At 39.7% G+C, this 19,964-nt stretch overlaps 1 protein-coding gene across 1 annotated transcript in view; it reads left to right on the top strand.

Annotated features, from left to right (window-relative positions):
• Nucleotides 1–19,964, top strand: part of LOC103179259 (pecanex 2) — a 123,012-nt gene that overhangs the window by 94,732 nt on the left and 8,316 nt on the right. Inside the window, exons 29-34 of the mRNA XM_007894451.2 lie at nucleotides 370–473; nucleotides 2,969–3,113; nucleotides 3,588–3,818; nucleotides 4,770–5,044; nucleotides 10,169–10,338; nucleotides 16,974–17,428. Of these exons, the coding sequence (XP_007892642.2) occupies nucleotides 370–473; nucleotides 2,969–3,113; nucleotides 3,588–3,818; nucleotides 4,770–5,044; nucleotides 10,169–10,338; nucleotides 16,974–17,428 (1,380 nt within the window). The remainder of the gene's footprint in view (nucleotides 1–369; nucleotides 474–2,968; nucleotides 3,114–3,587; nucleotides 3,819–4,769; nucleotides 5,045–10,168; nucleotides 10,339–16,973; nucleotides 17,429–19,964) is intronic.

Below are 19,964 nucleotides of genomic sequence, written 5' to 3'. Positions count from 1 at the left end.
TGTGTTTACTTGACATTATGGGACTATCATTTTGAAGCCTATTTCACAGCCTAACAAGAACTCCCTTTCTGCCATAAATATTGGAAAATTTAAATATTTAGCCCTGGAGATATTGTACTGTGCGTGCGTTGGTAAATGTTAAGTTTTCTCAAGTGGTAAGCCCTTGAGAAAAATCCTTAATACATTGTCCATGGCTAGATCCCAACAATGGATATCTTGAATGTTTTTAATCGCTAAAATATTACTTATGTCCTCTTCCACTTATGAATCTATATTTGTACCTCTTTGTTATTGATACCAAATATCTTGAAGGCAGTTAAAAGTGGAGTTTTCTGAACTGCATTTGATTCTTTGACATTCTGTGAACAGCCGGTGAGGAGTGATGGAGATTCCCCTTTAGTCACCCTTTGCTATGGACTTTGCATTCTTGGCAGAAGAGCTTTAGGAACAGCATCACACAACATGTCAATCAGGTACATAGCTGATTCCTTAACTAATAAAGTAACTATTGCCTTGACTAAGTATACAAATCTCCAGGACAAGCAGTGATGTTTTGTTTGTTGAGGATATGAAGTCCAGGACTTTGATGAAATCAATGGGAAAAGCTAACTGAATTGAAAATTGATTTTATGGAAAGCAGAAGGTAATGAAAAAATATACAATTGACTTTAAGAGGAGATGTAACTGGTGGAGTCCATCTTGTTTATGCTTCTTTTCACACAGTAGGGTCTAAAATGCAATATTTGCAAACCAGGTTTGAATCGTTAATTGCAATTTCCAGTTTGGGCAATATTAGAAATAGAGGATGTTGCTTCTAGTCATAGTGTAATTCTTGGTGGTACCAAGGCAGTGTCAGATGCTTAGGAATCAAAAAGACTTAGACCAGTTAAGTGGATGGACTTCCCAATAGCTTATTGTAAATGTTTGATATAGTCAGTTTGATATAGTCCAATTTTGGAGTCCTGTAGCTCAGTGGTTAGAGCACTCGCTTTGCAAGTGAGAGACCTGAGTTCAATTCCAGGCAGGGCGAAACCTTGGGCAAGTTTCCTTACTCCACACGCCTAATAATAATCCCTCCAAAAAAACAAAACAATAATAAAAATTGGTCATTTTCAATCTACGACTGTTTGTGGGACATTGCTGTGCGCAATTGGCTGCCGCGTTCGCCCACAAAATATACAGTCAATTCACTTTACAGTGTGTTCTGTGAAGCGCTTTGGGACGTCCTCCTGACGTGAAAAGCGCTATATCAAATGCAAGGATTATTATTATTATTATTATTATTAATTTACAAGGACCATAACATTAAGAGGATCTGCAAAACTGGGATAAACTGCACATGAGGCACAAAAGCTAAGCAGAACATTCCCTGTGTTAAAGAATGAACTGAGAGCCATGGCATACAGGGAAAACCTTGAACCATGACATGCCAGTGTTTAAGCTACTTAGGTTGTTGCTGTGTTTACGATATAATGAACTGAGGGAGCCATGTAATATGAATTGCGAGGGGAGCCCTAAAGCTTTTGGACATGGTTACTACAGGGCGACCTGTCATAAAGCACCTCACTAGAGCGCTCCTCTTTCTGTGTTGCTGACATTGCTATTGGCTTCCACTTTGCAGTACAGACAGGTGGAAAATTGCTACCAAACCTGGAGGGTACTTCAGAACCATTTTTGTTCGACTGTCTGTATCCTGCGGTGCAAGTTCATCAAAAGATTATTAGTTTAAATGTTAGAGAGGCAGAATTAATATAGAATGTTTCAGCCTGCTTTTGACCTTTCATCATCTGTAAAATCCTTCATTTCTGGTGCTTTTACATTCTTCTTATAGAACTACTGGATTCCCCAAGGTGTAAGTAAAACCATTGACTGACAAATATAGGTGTTAATTGTCTTGCCTATTCCTAGTCTTTGTTATCAGGGGGTATGATTCATCTTCACACCCTGGCTATAATCTTCTCACTGAGTTTTACTTTGAAGGCTCCTTTTCTTCTCTTAAAGTATTTTTATTTAAGTTCCAAGTTTGCTAAAATCCAGCATTTATTTTCTTTTCTGCTTTGTTGGGGTTAAGGTCTCAATGTTTTTCATGGCTGATTCTGCTTTTGAACATTTCCCTGCATTTTGTGCAATCCAATTTCTATTTAATTGTAAACAAAAGGCAAAATTTCTATTTTTATTTCTATTTTTATTTCTATTTAGCTGTTGTGTGACTTGTTTTGTTTCACATGTTCATTGTGACCCAGGTGCTGTCTAATTCTGTATTTCCCTGAATAGATTTTGTTTCCTAAATTTCCCTTGTGCCCATATTTAAGCAGTGGATTCTCATGTGAACTTTGTTAACTGGTACATTGTTGCAGCTTTTTCAAATGCCCACGTACTCTATTATCAGACTGAACAGTCCAATTGAAATATTTTAGTTAATATAGAGCGTTAGTTGCTCAAGCTGGATGAAATTTGATGGTCCTGCTTCCACCAGTGCGCAAGAACAGATGTGGGGCATCATGTGCCTATACACGTGTGATGCTATTCTCAAGAGAGCACAAGTTCAGAATGGTGAAGGGAAAGTTTAGGACAAACAACAGGAAATATTTCTTTACATACTGCATAATTAATAATAATCCTTCCTTGCAATTACTGCAGTGAACGCTGGGACAGCTTACCAGGAAGGGTGGTAAACACCAAGAGGCTGTACTCATTTGAGAAACAGCTTGATGTTGTACTGGGAAGACAGTTGGATTTGGTCTTATGGAAGGATGGAGTCAAATGAACTGAAAAGTCTTCTTCATTCAGGCCAATTTTGTGGATCTTTCATGAGATTTGGAGGAAGCCTACGTATTCAGTATATGCCACATTGAAAATATATGAGGATAGAGTTCAGTTTTAAATGATGCAATGCTCTCTCTATTTCATTGCGAAAATAACCTTGAAGTTTCTGTTGAATTTTTTAAAATTTTACTTGTCTTTGCAGCTTGGAATCCTTTCTATACGGGCTCCACGCCTTGTTTAAAGGAGACTTCAGAATAACAGCAAAGGAAGAATGGATCTTCGCAGACATAGATTTGCTTTACAAGATTGTTGCACCTGGAATCCGAATGTCTTTAAAACTTCATCAGGTACGTTTTCTTTTCAGGTTTACCTTTGTCAAGGTCTAAAACATTTACATTCCAATAAATGGTCCAATGACTGTCTCTCCAAGTCAATTACCATCCTGAATTGGACATTCCTTCATCACCGCTGAGTCATAAACTCTGGAACTCCGTATCCAAACCCCAAAATCTGGGTGTGCCAGATGAATAGCTAGAGAACTAGCTATTATGTTCTTGGGATGTCCTCCGGACATGAAAGACACTACATAAATGTAAATTTGTCTGGTGTGTTCTTGGAGTTTCTTAACAGCTGACGATAAAAGGGCGACCTTTCTGGTTTATTAATAATAATTATAATGATCCTTGCATTTGATATAGTGCTTTATCACATTGTTGAGACATCTCAAAGGGCTCCACCGAGGATTGACATGGCAGACAATTGTATTTTTTTTTACTGGCTTGTTACTAACATGTAGTGTTTGTGTTTTTGTGCGTATCCAGGATCATTTCACTTCACCTGATGAATATGATGATCCTGCAGTTCTGTATGAGGCAATTAGCTCCCACCAAAAAAAGCTGATCATTTGTCATGAAGGCGATCCTATGTGGCGTGATTCTATACTGTCCAATGCTGAGTCACTGCTTGCCCTCAGGCATGTGGTAGATGATGGGGCAGACGAATACAAGATAATTATGCTTCATAAGCGCTACCTCAGCTTTAAGGTGATTAAGGTACGTCATTGTGCTGACTTATTTGTATATATTTCCAAAGCTTTACCAGAGTGAATAAGTACAGCCAGCAGAAAAGCAGCAGCCGAAGCACAGCGGCTCACTTGGAGAGAATTCAAGAAGTTTTTGTATAAATTGTTCCAGGTTTTCTTTCCTTTCGCCTCACTGTGTTGAATCTAGCTATGAAAATAGTGAAGAAACTTGTGTTTTTTTTTAAAAAAGTTACATTCCCAGCCTTCTAATTCCCTGTCCAGGAGCAGTTCTTTAACCTGTCAAGGCAGGTGTGTAAGAGTGGTGAGAGGCGAGGCACAGTCTTATTTCCTCACTGATCTTATTTCCTTTCCTTGTACCTTTCGCTAATGGGATCAGGCATGAGTTGATTCCACAAAAATATGACACTAGCCCCCGGGAACTGAAAAGTAACGGCATTGGCATTCTTTATAGCTATATAAGATATTGAATAGGAAACTCAGAAGTAAACTCAGAAAAATGTTTCCAGAATCCCAAGTTAGAATCACAAGAGGCACATTCAGGGTGGTAAAGAGTGAGTTTAGGTCAGAAACAGAGTAGCCCATTTCTAAGGCTGTATTTGAGGGGAGGGGTCCATAAAACCCCAACCAGCGCTATAACAGGGCCTGACCACCACACTGACAACACGACTGGAAACATCCTATAAGTAACCCTATAACAGGTTACAAGGGCACCTTATAACAGGGTTCTATTATATTTCTGTACAAGAGGGTATTCAACAAATGGAACAGGTTACCAGAAAGAGTGGTAGTGACCAGAACATGATTCGTTTAAGAAACAGCTTAATGCTACAATGGGAAAATGACAGGGTGGATACTCCAGAAGGATCAGGCCTTTGTCATCTGCACCTTGCTAATGATTTAATCTGTTGCATCACCCATATATTCAGCTACATAAATAGGCGTTTCTTTTTTCTTTGAACAGATCAATAAGGAGTGTGTCAAAGGATTGTGGGCAGGGCAGCAGCAGGAGCTGGTGTTCCTCCGCAACCGCAACCCAGAGAGAGGCAGCATACAAAATGCTAAGCAGGTCCTGAGAAACATGATCAATTCATCATGTGACCAACCAATTGGCTATCCAATCTATGTCTCCCCTTTGACCACGTCATACGCTGGAACACACCAACAGCTAAAGAACATCTGGGGTGGCCCGATCAGTTTAGAAAACCTGCAGCTCTGGTTCACTTCCAGGTGGCAGAGGTAGGTATTGCCTTCCACGCCTTTTGTTGCTGCGCTCTCTTACACACCACCTGATACCTTCCAACAATGGTATGAAAACACCTGTAAGACAGTATTACTTATTCATGGGCTCTAGGTGATAATTCACCAGTACTAACCAAAGTTCATGTCAATGACTTAAATAATGTGGACAATAAGGCAGGGCAGCAACCCATAAAGTAGTTCAGCATATCTCCTGTAATTCAGGAAGTGTGGTATCCTCTGCCAGAGTTATATGGGTGCACCACTCACAAAGTCAGTATTTGTAAGGCAGACATTTTAGATATTGGGATTGAAGGAGGGTATCAATTTAAGATCATTACCAAAAAAGACAAGAAAGAGATTAGGAGAATTTTTTTTACAGAGTGTTACATTATTTGGACATGGAATACCCCACCAAAATAAGCTGTTGATGCAGAATCAGTAATGTTTTTTAAAAGGGAATTAGACTTATATTTGAAGAGGAAAAATATAAAAGGCTATAGGAAATGAATAGAGGAGTGGGACTGAACAGATTATACTTCCAGAGATCCAGCACAGGCACGATGGGCTGAATGATCTCCGTCTGTGCTGTCTGATCTGTCTATCGTTCAATGCGACAGAAAGGTTTTCCCAGATCTCTTTATTAACAAGCACATCAACAATGTCTTTCTGGTAAATCAAAAGATAGGGTTACAAAATGTACTACAAAGGCGTGAAGAAGTAAGCTGTTATGATCAGTAACTGGAAAATGAACATGTTGATATCTCAGCAGAGAGCTGCGCTACACTCCCAGGCTTCACATGCACAATCTAATCACATTTATGATAGAGTAACAAGCAATGTTATGGAATGGTGTTTGTTTCAATTGGAGAAATAGTATTTCTAGTGAAATGAGCTCCTCCAGTTAGTAGAAATATTCCTGTTAATTAGAGCCCTGGGGAAAGAACTTCAACTGGGTCTAGACTTTGACATTTTCCTTAGTTTTTAGAGCGTGCCAATTTTAAATACATTTTAGACAATTCTTCAATTTAGTCTTAATTTTTAAGACTTTAAAAGAATTTAAAAGAATTGGTCATGGGTTGCATGCACTGAAATACTAGGAAAAGAGTTTTAATTCTAGACCCAGGTGGAATTTCAACACTTTGAGCTCTGACAGTTAAGGCGGACAACTGCAGTCCTGGAGTCCTGTAGCTCAGTGGTTAGAGCACTCGCCTTGCAACCGAGAGACCTGGGTTCAATTCTAGGCAGGGCAAAACCTTGGGCAAGTTTCCTTACTTCACACGCCTAATAATAATTGCTCCAAAACAAAAAATAATAATAAATTGGTCATTTTCAATCCACGACTGTTTGTGGGACATTGCTGTGCGCAATTGGCTGCCATGTTCGCCCACAGTATATTCTGTGAAGCGCTTTGGGACGTCTAGAAGACGTGAAAAGCGCTATATCAAATGCAAAGATTATTATTATTATTTTACAGAATGTGTCATGGGAGAGAATGCTTTTAATGCGAATATCCCATGTGAACATTGTCTTTGGATATCCTGTTTAGTAGCAGCAATCATTCATTCTCAGCATCATTGCAAAATCAGATATGTCATGTTGGAGTTGTCAGGGTACAGTCCTGCTGATATGAGTCGTGAGGAGGTATCTTTGGGAAGTTACTTAATTGATTCAATGTTTATCTGCATCTCTTCCTTTAGTTGATGTCAATCTAAAACTGTATTCAGTTCCTGTCAAGTACACGTCATATACTGCATGTGACAGTAGAGCCTAATATGTGGTGATTTTTAAAAGGATAAAGAAACTGGAAGGATATCACGCAGGAACTCCACTTCAACACAACCTACTTTCTATTGTCGGATGGAGTTCTGGTCGGGTTACTGGAAGCGTCCCTGCTCAGATTCCTAAGCAACCCCATTAGAAATCACCATGTATTAGATCCTGTTACTCATAGTTCAAGAACTCCTAACCCCATCTCCATGGTAATTCTTTGGAGTGCAATTATTTGTGACCAGTAATTACTAAATGGAGGCTTCTCGAGTGTAACTGTGTGTTAGCTGAGTTTGTGTATGTGAATAAGAACTGAATCTTCTCTATCAAGGATAATAATAATACTTTCATGTTAGGAGGATGTTCCAAAGCGGTACACAAAATTTACGGTGAAGTGGAGTCACTATGTATTTGTAGGCAAACCAGAGGCAAAGAATACATTTAATATCTGAGAGTTTCGCCGGATAACCTTAGGAAAAAATTTTATTTTCTTGAACATGTTGCTTGTGATTAATTAATTCCCTCGGGAGAATAAATAATTTGGGTAGAAACTACGATGTAGCAATTGTTTAGCTCTTTGGAAGGAATGGGCTGAAAGGCCTGAATTATGTTAGCTCTTCATGTTTGTGGCAAGCTATGTATTAGGAACTTCATGGGAAATTAATACCTCCCTGGTGAGTTTGGTGCCATGTTTATACTGTACATCTGGCAGTGAATTGCCAATTTTACTGGAATTCAGCTCTTTATCCTAATCTGGAAGAGGTGGTGGTTTTTGGAGCATTGCAACTTGCATCTTAATGTAATGGGTAGAAACGACACTCTGCTCATTCCCCCAGGGTCCATTTTAGAGCCCCCAGACTGGCCAAGGCAACTTTGAATAGTGTTATTAGTTGAGATGCCCTACTTTGTTTTTCTTCTGCCTTAACTCAGAGAAATGTGGAACAGGCAGTGTAAACATGACATCCAATGACTGCCAGAAGCAAAGCGCTTTGTTCACAGCCATGTAAACATAGCATGAAACCTAGCATCATGGGTCTCCCTCAAGCTTCGTGGTTGGGAGTTAGAAAATTAGGATTTCTCTCACAAAGTTAGAAATTAAGAAAGTAAGGCTATTGTTTGGGGACAAGAGAATTATTTGATATTGAGTGTAGTTATCTCATGCTTGCCATCACTTTAAATAGAAGGGGGAAAGGAGATTTTGGTTCAGCTACTTACTCTAACTCAGTGTGCTAGAAGGGAAAAGCTGACCTGGTTTATATGCACTCCTACAGTCAGCTGATAACAGTGGGATACTGATAGCAGTGAAAGAAGTCTCTGTCCCACGTCATACCATGCTCACAGCCAGAGAAGGCTGTGTGGTCACAGGCTGCAAAATGAAACAGAGAAAGATTTAAAATAAAATTAGAGTATGCACTGCGTTCATTCCCATTGCAGTTGAGTGACGGAGCAGGATAGACTTTTAGGGAAGAAAAAATGCCTGTAACTGAGCCTGACTTGACAACTACGGGGTCTGACAATTAAGACAGTGAATGGCGGCTGCGAATGGGAAACAGTCAATGTCTGTACCAAAGATAGGGTCAGTCTATTGCTACAGAATACATTGTAAATGGGCTTTTCTACAGCCTTCTGTATACATTTGCCACGGTGCTTAGGACAGTTGAACTGATTACAGTTTGTCTGTGGGTGGTTTAAACTAACTGGAAATGGAAAAGTGCTGTCATTTATGGAATCTTATTTTGATGGCAGACGTAGGAACAGTCAAAGAATGTCCCTTTCATCCCCACTGTCAGGTTCATTAGCACCATATTTTGATGCCAATTTTCCTCGGATTGTGTGTATAAGTCATTAATGGCAGTAGCTAAGGGTGCACATCAATATCCAACCTAAGCACACAGATCGATTTGGTCTGATTTATATGGTTGAATAAACTTTTAAATGTTTAGTTTATTCACAGAGGAATCCCAATGTAATGGATAAATAATAATGGGTATTATACTTGCCTTTGAATGTGTCCTAGTCATCAGTTCAATACCTTTCTACTCGTACAGTGTGGAAAGGCTCCTCCTTAAGAGTTTTCCAGTCATTTAGTTTTACTGTAAAATTCATCATGGTCATGGACATGTTCTGACATTCCTTAATAAATCTTGATTCATTCCAACAAATTCAATCATTGCAAAGCTGAGATTTTTGATGGGATCCATAGAGATCCCATGGCAGCAGGATGGATTTGCATTGAAAGTGTTTAGATAAGAGTGAATGACTGGCCTCCACAGAGAAACCCGTCAACATGGATATATGCTAAACATTTGATTTCAAACCCAAACCTTGTGGGCACACCCAGGAGAGCAAGTTCTTTACAAGTAAGCACTTATCCCTAACACTGATATTTTCCTTCAAGTGTTGCATTTGTCACAGTAAAACACATATATTTTGAATGTTTAACACATTTCTGTAGCTCAGTGGTTAGAGCACTCGCTTTACAAGCGAGAGACCTGAGTTCAATTCCAGGCAGGGCAAAACCTTGGGCAAGTTTCCTTACTCCACACAGAGCCTAATAATAATCCCTCCAAAACCAAAAACATTAATAAAATTGGTCATTTTTCAATCTACGACTGTTTGTGGGACATTGCTGTGCGCAATTGGCTGCCGCGTTCACCCACAAATATACAGTCAATTCACTTTACAGTGTGTTCTGTGAAGCGCTTTGGGTTGTCCTCCCGACGTGAAAAGTGCTATATCAAATGCAAGGATTATTATTATTATTATTATTTCTTCACTTCAGCTCATTTTATGGACCCAGACACGATCTATTTAGACATTACCTATTTTCAGTTGCAACTGAAGATGAAAGTTGTGTGTAGACATTCAGCTTATTCTCGCTACTTCAAACAGTCTTTTGGGTGTTCACGTCCTCTATATTATTTTTATTATTATCATTTTGAGATCTGAAATTCCTCATGATCTTTTTGTCTGTTGATTGTGCCTGTAAAATTTTGAAAGATTCTTAAATTCAGATTGAACTTTGCCCTCCGCAGTTCTTAATAAGAACTTTTATCCCAAACTAAACTGAATTTACGAATTTTCCAAAATTGCACACAATCTATAACAAATATAACATTTGTTATGACATTTTATAACAAAGTGCATGAGAAATTTCAGTGAACCTAATAGCTGATTGCCTGAGAAATTTAACGTACAATTTTAAAATGAAGGCTGCGTTATATGTAATCTTGTGTGAACATTTGAGAGGTTGTAGAAAAGTTCAGAGTTATGATAATATTATTGCCCAAGCTGCCAAAAAGCTACAAAATGACAAAAACTGCAGTTTTACCACAAATATCTTGATCTGTTTAGTTTGCGGAAAGGATGCAGTGGAGGGAACATTGATGACTCAGAATGTGGAGGAGGTTCTTCGTCGAGCAGCAATAACCACACTGGTAATACCACACGAAGCATCAGCTCTAAGCAAACCAGGATGTGGACACCACATCCCCTAGCTCCACTGACTAGTCACCGTGCTACAGGTAGGTCCCAAAACTCATTCTCTGCATGCTCTATTCCAGTTTGCCAAAGAGAAGAATTATGCCTAGTTGATGTCAGCAGCTCTGCCACAAGATGACAGGAGCTCATCTATTATCCACATTATATTTAAAAGGCACACACATGCTAAGGGACAGAAAATCATTATTGTACCAAAACTGCCCCAGCCCAAACCCAAAATTCCATCTCGTCTCAAACTATAAGACCATTTTGTCTTAAAATTTTAATTTGCGCATAATTCTGTAAAAGAAAATTAATTAGATCATACATTGGAAACATTTCTGCAGTCCCTAAAACAAACTTCCAAATTAAGAGTGAATTTTACAATTGTAGGCAATCTTAAATTTTAAGTGTTATAATAGACACATAGGCAAAGACCTAGATTAAATTCCAGGTCTCTTGATGCCTTGCTGCAGCATTAATCTTCTCTAACTTGAAAGTTAGACAGGGAGAAATATAACTTGACATTGGTTTTGGAAAATAGTTCAGGGACATGGTGGTTGAAAACTCGGCTACTGATAGTGGAATGGGAACAATAACTTGGGATTCAGTACCTGTAAGAAAATAATTACGCAGAACATTACAGCATGGAAACAAGCCATTTAGCCCAACTGGTCCATGCTAGTGTTTATACTTCAGACAAGCCTGCATCCCTCCTAAGCCCCTCTCCCATACCCCTCTATTCCCTTCTCCCTCATGTATGCATCAAGTTTCCAAGAAAAGGATTTAACAACAAGGTTACAACAAGATTACATTTGTATAGCGCCCTTCACGTCGGGAGGATTTCCTAAGGCGTTGGACAGTGTACAGCATTTCAGACCCAAGTGGGGTCAGGGGGGAGAAGGGAGGGGAGGGGAAAGGGGGTGACCAATGGCATGGTCGAAGAGAAGGGTTTTGAGGCGGGACTTGAAGAAGGCTAAGGAAGGGGCGAGGCGGAGTGACTCGGGGATGGAGTTCCAGAGGTTGGGGGCAGAGTGACTGAAGGCTCTCCCGCCTATGGTGGGGCAGGTGGGTCGGGGGACGTGGAGCAGGCCAGAGCCGGCTGAGCGGAGGGAGCGGGCGGGTTGGTAGGGGATAGGAGGTCACAGAGATTGGGTGGGGCGAGACCATTGAGGGCTTTGTAGGTGAGGACCAGGATTTTGAACTGGATCCTCTGAAGGATAGGGAGCCAGTGGAGTCGGGCGAGAATGGAGAATGGAATGGAGAATGAGAATGAAGTTAATTAAATGCACAACAAGGGGAGGAATTGCCAATGTGAGCTCAAAATGTGTTTCTACTAATGTAAGGTGCACCAGGAACACAGAGAATAAAATATTGGCTGTGTGACTTGTAGATTCGGTGGCATAATGACTTAACTTCAGAAATTGCATTGATACTAAACTTGACTGGATCCATTCCTTAATAATTAGCTTTCTTGATGTTTCAATCTACTGGCAGGAAGAGTTTATCTCAGTATTTGACCCTCATTGCATATATGGCACGGTATTAATACTGCCTAAAGTTAGTGTCAAGACTCCCATTTCCAATTGGCACCAATTTAGCATAAAAAGTACTATCTCTAGTAGAACAGGGCTCGCTCATCCTCTTTGGGAATCTTCTCCCGCAGTTTATTGTCTGACCAGCAGTGTCACTGTAGAGCGGGTTGGATTGTATGCGGGTTGAAATTAGGGAGAAAAGTTAGGTAAAAAATAGAGAATTAAAGAGGAGCAAAACAAGAAAAAACAGATTTTTTTAAATTTGTGTTTCTGTCGGTCGCTGGTAAACATGTAAATAAATTTGAAGTGGCCGTAAGCTGTTTTGTAATATACCTAAAATAGTGAGCAGCCCAACATAACATAACACCTACCTTTAGGCCACTCCAAACTCAAAGGAGCTTTACAGCTTCTGACAGAATGACAATTTTTTTAACCTCTTTCTTTGTTTCCTTTTTAATACTCTTCCGCCAGTCAATATCAATCATCCAGCATCAATGCAGCCTGTCTGACGAGAAGCTAGTTGCACTGGAGGGGGTTGGGAGGTGGGGGAGGGAGTGGGTTGTGATGAGATATCCACCACAACAGGCTGGAAATTCAACTTGTAATGTAACATTTGAGATTCCAGGCTTCAATTGCAAGCACAATGCCGAGGTTCCTGCCTCTTTTTGTGCTTTTCATCTGGCATTTAAGGGAGCATTTAGGGCTTTAGTCTTGAGGGTGCAGTGGTTCTGAATATTTAAATATGAAGTTTAACTTTAAAAGCCAGGTCTAATGGACTTCACTAGTCTTTAATAAGATGATGTCTGAATCTTACAGTGTATCACCAGGGATTGGCAATGCCCATTTCTAGCTAGTCTGCCTCAAGCTCTGGGACACACCCTGCACTTCACCGCCTTGAATTGGGCACAGACCCACACACTTCTGCCACGTGCTCTGATGCATCCTCAGCCTCCAGGACATGGATCTAACCCACTGAACAACATATAGATTTTAATTAAAGGAAACAAAGCTCCTTCTTTCACAGTCCGATGCTCAGCTGCCAACAGTCACCATGGAAACTTCTGTCATGACAGAAACGTGTCCATCGCATATCTGCACATTATACTCAGACCACGTGGTCCTAATTGTGCAGGATTCAGGACTTTTGAAGAAATTTGAATGAAATGAATTGAGATAAAATGTATCTTCTCTCATGAGGTTAATTAAAAAGGATCTGAATATAGCCGATCACAAAGCAGTGCTGACATCAGAGGCTGTGGACACAGTTTGTGGTCCATAGATCAGCTGGTCTCCCATTTGAAGTAAATAGTGGAGAATACATATTCAAGGGAGCATTTAAACAATGACAGAAAATGGTATCTGGGAAAAAAAAATTGCCAGAAAGAAAGAACTATTTTAGCAACAGAATGCTTGTGGACAAGCCGTGTAGATCCCGACAGTCTTCTGGGAGCTGCCGTCTGTGCATATTAGTCTCCTTCCGTGTGGCAGATGCTGAACTGGGAGGTTACAGTATTGCATATTTTATGAGAATTTGAGAAGGGTTATTGACTGCTACACATGGCTCTGCTGCTGATTGACTGAGACAGATAAAGCAGCTACACTTCATAATACGAAATACAAAACCTTCCGGACATGATTGTTTCATGTTCCACTTTTGACATAAGCTGTCATTTTGGAAAGGGAACGAGAAAGCTGTTAATATTTGCATGAAACTTGCTTGCTTTTTCTCCCTGTTGGGACGAGAAACCTTTGATGTCAACTTGAAAGCATGACATTATAGATGTAAAGACCTGCCTCTTGCAAATGTAATAAATTGATTTTGCAAAATAATTAGCATCCTGGATGCCATTAAATGTCACTTTAAATGCCCGTGTATTGGTAATGTAGCACATAAACCTGTGCTTCGAATTTGTAAGCAATATTTAACCTTTTAAATCTAGGCACACATTTGGTTTTCAATGTAAAAGTCACAGATTGTGTTGTAAAATCAGATCACTGAGTGGATTGAACTTTTGGGTTTTTTGATAGTGTATGAAATAAAGAACTCGGTCATGAAAGAAAACACCCTTTGCAGCCTCTTCTGAAATTATGTTCATTTAGGCCTTGTACTCATTTGCACTTGCATTACATCAAATGCAAGGATTATTCTCATTATTAGAGAGAAATTCAAAACCGGGATAGAAGGTAATCTCATTAATTTCACTAAGCATTGAGGAGCTTGACTCACTGCCACACACTAATCAGATAAGTAGCGATACCAAGTAAAATATATTTCTGAATGAGTCTTCAACAGTATAGACGTGTGTAGTGTTGAAAAGGGGCTGTCTTTCTCGATGATTTACTTGAAGTACAGTATAACTTGTTCCAGAAATATTTTTTAAAATGTTCTTCTTGAAAGTGGTATTTTCAGATGGCCTATTCGTGTATGAATATCATTGCTATTTTATATATTCACACTTTCATCAAATGTGAAATGCGACTTTTTCTTATCAGTCCTGGGTATCTTTTTTAACACAAGCACATCAATGGGGCCTGATTTTGAGATTTCTAAATTGATTTAGAAACAGCAAATCCATCAGGTTCCCGAACCTGTCTTGGGTCAGTCTTCCAGAACTCCATTCAGACACTCCTCTTCTGCCAGGCTGTTTTCTTGGCTATAATCCAGCTTTGTGAATGTGGAAACCGAAATTATTATCAGTCCCAAAGGGTTGGCCTGAGACATGTCTGACTATTTCCAAAATTCACTATTTACGACTATAAAATATGCAGTCACTACACTTTACAGTAGATCCTGTGAAGCGCTTTGACGATGTGATTAGGCAGTTTAATCAAATATAAGATTACTATGTACAAATCTTTTTGTGAATGCTGTATTTACAATTTACGTCTGGGAACGTTTACATCCATCTTGTCTTTGGCATGTAAATCAATAGATAGTATTTTCAAAATTGAGATTTAGAAATATCCTTATTAAAAATATTTTTTTTAAAAACTATTCCACTGAGCACTCAACTGCAACTGGTAAGCTTCATCTCCCCTTGGGAGGTTTACTGTGATTGTCACCATACACATGTAAAGGTTTCCTACTGTGCTGTGTAATTGGACTCACAGTGCTGCCTAAAAGCTCAAAGATGAACCGATCAATGAATTTCAGTGCGTTAAAGGGCCATCATCATCTTGGCTGCAATAACGCTGTCAACTGTTTTTGACGAAGCTTTCTAAATGCAATGTAATTGTCATCGCGCTGATGAAATTTGTATCATAAAACACTATTGTGAAAATTAGTCATGCTTCAAGCTTCTTTCCAAAACTGTGACAATCTTACTCTAATGTTTGAAGCTTGTCAAGAGTAAAATGTCAGAGGCTACCTTCCCAATGTATCATGTGCACTGACCAGTATGATCTATAATTTTCCAAGGACTAAATTGGGTTGATCTGATTATTTATGCATGCTTGCTGGTGGCTATTTCAGAGAGCATTTTAATAATAATAATATTGAATGTTAACGGTTTGTGTAGTGGGTATTCATTTACAGTGTAAAGACTGTGGAAATGATGAGCGCTATGGGCAGCCCAAATCCACCAGTCACCTGTCACTGAAAGCAGGGATACTTCCTACTCAGCTACTGGTAACTCTAGAGGCCAAACCCCTAACAGGTAGGGTGGTCCCTTGTGGACAAGCACGAGGGAAGCTTGCCAGACAGTGCTTTCAATGGCAAACTGTGGTTTTAGCTGTACTCCAACACATACTCTGGGATCTCCAAGCTTTGGCTCTTTTCAACCTGTGCCTAATGCTCTCCAGAATTGGGTTAGCAGGATGTGTCTATCCAGGGAGAGAGTTTGCACTCCATTCCAAACACAGCAAAATTTACATGTGTTGGTGGCATACACTTGTGGAAATTTGAGTCTGCTTTGAATACTTTTAAGCATGTGTCAGGCATCTGGCTGACCAAAACAAAACCCTGCAGAAACAAAAATATAAGAAATAACAAAATCAAAACGTGGGATGGGCAAGAGACAGAAGTAAAAGAAAATTGCATCCATTGCCTGCATGGATAATTATTCATAATTACAAAGATACAGGTGCTCTCGAAATGATAATTTGGAACTGCACACAGCAGGCGATATTGCATTCTACCTTCTGGTCTTGATTTATTCTTAATTTTAAAAACATTTGTGCAGAATCTGAAGACGCTCCTATAATTTAAAACAAAAATGCATGTCACCTGACTAGATTTCTCAACAGCGTTTACAATGAAAATTATATTTAGTTTCATAAAAAAATTCTCTCCGTCAAACTTAAGGGAGTTGATAACCTGCACTACAGTATTTTTTTTAAACTCGTCTGCTTAAACTTTAAACTTGCTGAATCATTGGAAATGTTGTGGAATGATAATGGTAATAATAATAAGAATCCTCACATTTTGTACAAAGCCTTTCATGTCAGGAGGATGTCCCAAAGCACTTTACAGGATGAATGGTAAAGTGCAGTGACTGTTTTGTGGGCAAACGTAGCAGCCAATTTGTCCACGGCAATTCCTTACAAACAGCCATGAACTGAACAACCAATTTTATTTTGATCTATTGAATTGAAATCACGCTAGTGGATCATTCACGTACTCCAGCTCAGAATTGGGAGTTGCTGCATTATTGGGGGTGCCGTACTTCAGACGAGACGTTAAACTGAGATCCCGTCTCACTGTTCAGGTGGCGTTAAAAAAAACTCATGACATTATTCAAAAATGAAAGGGATTTTCTTCTGCTATATTGGCCGGCAGAAATTTTTTTTTTATTAGGTCCTTCAATCCATAGCTGTTTGTGCATCATTGCTCTATGCAAATTGGCTGCCAAATGTGTCTAGAAATACACAGTCACTCTATTTTACAGAAAAACCCAGAACTTTGAGACATTTTGATGTGATAAGACACTATATCAAATGCAAGGATTATCATTTGTGCTGAGTTTTTCTGATTTGCATGGATTGCATCCAGCCAAAGCGGGAAACTTGAATATCTATTGTATAGAAACTGGGTTGTGTGATCTGTTCTAGTCAGTGTGAATTGTTAGTTTAATCTGTCAGTGGTGCTAGGATGTTTAATTGCGAGTAAGAGCACTTATGATGTCTGTATTGTCTTTGCATTGCAGTACAAAGAGAACAAAGGAGTCGCTCTGTGCAGCCACGTTCATCCAGATCAGTGACCCAGCGACCACCTGCTGAAAGTCAGTCAGGGTCTGTACTTGAAACGCAGCACCCACTGTCACGGGCTTCCACATCTGTCCACGGCATAGTTCAAAGGTTATCCAACAGCCAGCTGTCCTTCAATAACTCAATAGCTTCTATTTTATCCCAAGTACCTCGACTGTCCTCAGCAAGCCAGCCTAGTAGCCAAGGTCAATCTGCTACACAGAATAGATGCAGCATTGCCTCTTCCACTAGCTCCACACTAAGCCTTTTGTTTGGGAAGAGAAGTTTATCCAGTGGGCTCGTGATATCCGGACTTTCAGCAGCAGATGGAGGAAGCACCACTGACACCCAGTCAACCAGCAGTGTCAACGTTGCCCTTGGACCATCAATCAGAAGTGGAAGTCAGGCAACACGGGTAACACTACCATTCTTCATCTTCATTTTAGGGTGACCCAGTAACCTTAAGTGGTTGAGTGCTTGACTTCCAAGCAGAAGGGGTCTGAGTTTGAATCCCAGGCCTGCCCATCACTTCAACCGACTTGCTTAGGTTCAGTGAGTTTTGCTGGTTCCCAGGCAGACGGCTAGATGGAGTTCAAACAGCATTGAGATATTCCATATGGGAACGGGTGGGTTAACAGGAACGAAAACCTGACAGTGTCTGCCGCTGCTCATGTGAACAGCAGCTCCTGCTACACAGCATCCATTAGCAATACTGGAGGGGGAACAGCATCCCATCCTCCTAGTTGGAGAAGAAAGCAAACAGCACCTAACAAAAGAAAGATAAAGGAATACCAAAAGCATAACAACAAAAATATAAGAATGAAAGAAATTATGGAGGCCCTCTCTAATGGAATACCATCCAAATATAAAACACAGTGGTATGATGCACAAGTTTATCTTTAGAAGGATATGCAGCAGCAACAGTCGATAAAGTGGAAAATAATGCAGTGAAGAATTAGGTTAACTTCCAAAGCATTAGTAGGGGGTTACATTTCTTCAAAAGGTTCTCTTTAATCTGAATTTAATCCTAATCTAGTTGAGAATGGAAGTGTATTTATATACAAACAACATCCCCTCTGTCGATGATCAGGGCTCCCTGTGTCTCCTAATCTGTCTCGCATAAGTTGCAAATTGTTATAGTTATTTTAAACTTTATTCTAACCCTGCCCAAGTCTGCTGCAGTTAAAAACAAATTAGTTAACAGAATATGTACCAGCATAAGTAGAGCTATATTGAGCAATGGGTTGTCAGTGCACATATTGGCACAATGGCTTCTGTGAACTATTTCCAATCACGATTGGGATGCCAACGGACAAGTTGAGGAACTTCCCTATAAACAGGGACAGTACTTTAGGTGATGGGTTACCTTCCTAGTAGCTAATTGCAGAGCACAATTGATCAGGTTGCTGACCCAGACTCTCCCTCACAAGATCACGAAATGAACAGGCCCATTTGGTCCAGATTAGGTGTGTTGTGTGAGACCCGCCTATCAGTTTTGCCTCGCTGTCTGCCAGAGCTCTCCCCTGTGCACCTTCCCCAACAGCACAGTCAAAACGCAGAGTTCACCACATGGGCATTACAGGTTCATGACCAATGCATAGATCCACCACTCAAAAATTACCTTGATTAAAAATGAGAAATCATTACTAACATTACATAAATAAGGCATCCAATTTCAAGGGATTGTAAATATTTTATATGAAACTGAAAAGAATTCTTAGAGTTTAAATATCAGTCTGCACACTTTCAGCAACTAAACATACCCTAAAAAAGATAAACATTGCAGTTGTGATGTTGCTTTGCTAAACCATGAATGGTGCCCTTTTCATGGCTATTTATTATTCACAATTAACAAAAAAGCTACCCTTCACGACCGCGTGCAACTCACTGCTCCCACCATGGAGTGCTCCTTTTCTGACATGCTGGGCAGGGAGTTGCAGAACAGATTTAATTCTATATACATTGGTGTCCTGTAGCTCAGTGGCTAGAGCACTTGCTTCACAAGCGAGAGACCTGGGTTCTATTCCCGGCAGGGCAAAATGTTGGGTAAGTTTCCTTACTCCACACGCCCCTGTTTATCTAGCGGTAAGTAGGAACCTGGTTGTTAGTCAACTGGCGGATCGCTTTTCGGGGATAATAATCCCTAAAAAAATATACAGTCAATTCACTTTACAATATATTCTGTGAAGCGCTTTGAGATAACTAAGGTGACGTGAAAAGTACTATATCAAAAGCAAGGATTATTATCATTATTAATTCCCGTTATCTGGGACTGTGTCTGCATGTTGTGCAAAGCTACTGAAATGCAGTATGGTGACTTTTAAAAGACATTTTAACAACATAAGGTAACATTTTTAAATCCTGGAAAATAAAAGACTTTATTTCTGAAACTCTGAAACCTTGAAAACTTGAAAACTGAAACTCTGAAAACTTGAGGGTTCAAGAACTATGGTGTTTCTAAAGACATCCTGTTCCTTAGTTATTTACAGGGATAATTAAGGAACAGTACAGAAACTGGTTAGAAAACATGTCCTTAAAATTGTTCCGTCGGTGAATGGAGAATAAAGATGGCAGTTGCAAAGACAGAGGGAGATATTGCTCTCCCAGACTCAGAAATCTGTTGAGTCCCAAATCTATTATTCAATAAAAGGATTCCTTAATTAACCTGCAATAATTGAGGAATGCAATGGGTTTAGTAAAGGGAGGTTAAAACAGAATATGGTGTTCAGATACAGTCATTGCAAGATTTGTTTAATGCATGGATATGAAAGATTTTAGCTACACAAATGTTTAAATTAATATTTAAGATTTCTGGTGACTTTTATTCGGTCAGACGGGTGTCTGACACATGCGGAAATCCATCACCATGCTTGAATATCCAAACCAAACTGAGAATTCCATGCATTCCACCTACACATGGAAATTCAAGAGAAAGATTGTTGGAATGAAAT

The sequence above is a fragment of the Callorhinchus milii genome, unplaced genomic scaffold (genome assembly GCF_018977255.1).
Source record: "Callorhinchus milii isolate IMCB2004 unplaced genomic scaffold, IMCB_Cmil_1.0 Scaffold39, whole genome shotgun sequence".
Lineage (NCBI taxonomy): Eukaryota > Metazoa > Chordata > Chondrichthyes > Chimaeriformes > Callorhinchidae > Callorhinchus > Callorhinchus milii.
The sequence above is the reverse complement of the archived record's forward strand: the minus strand, read 5'-3'. Positions and strand labels throughout refer to the sequence as shown.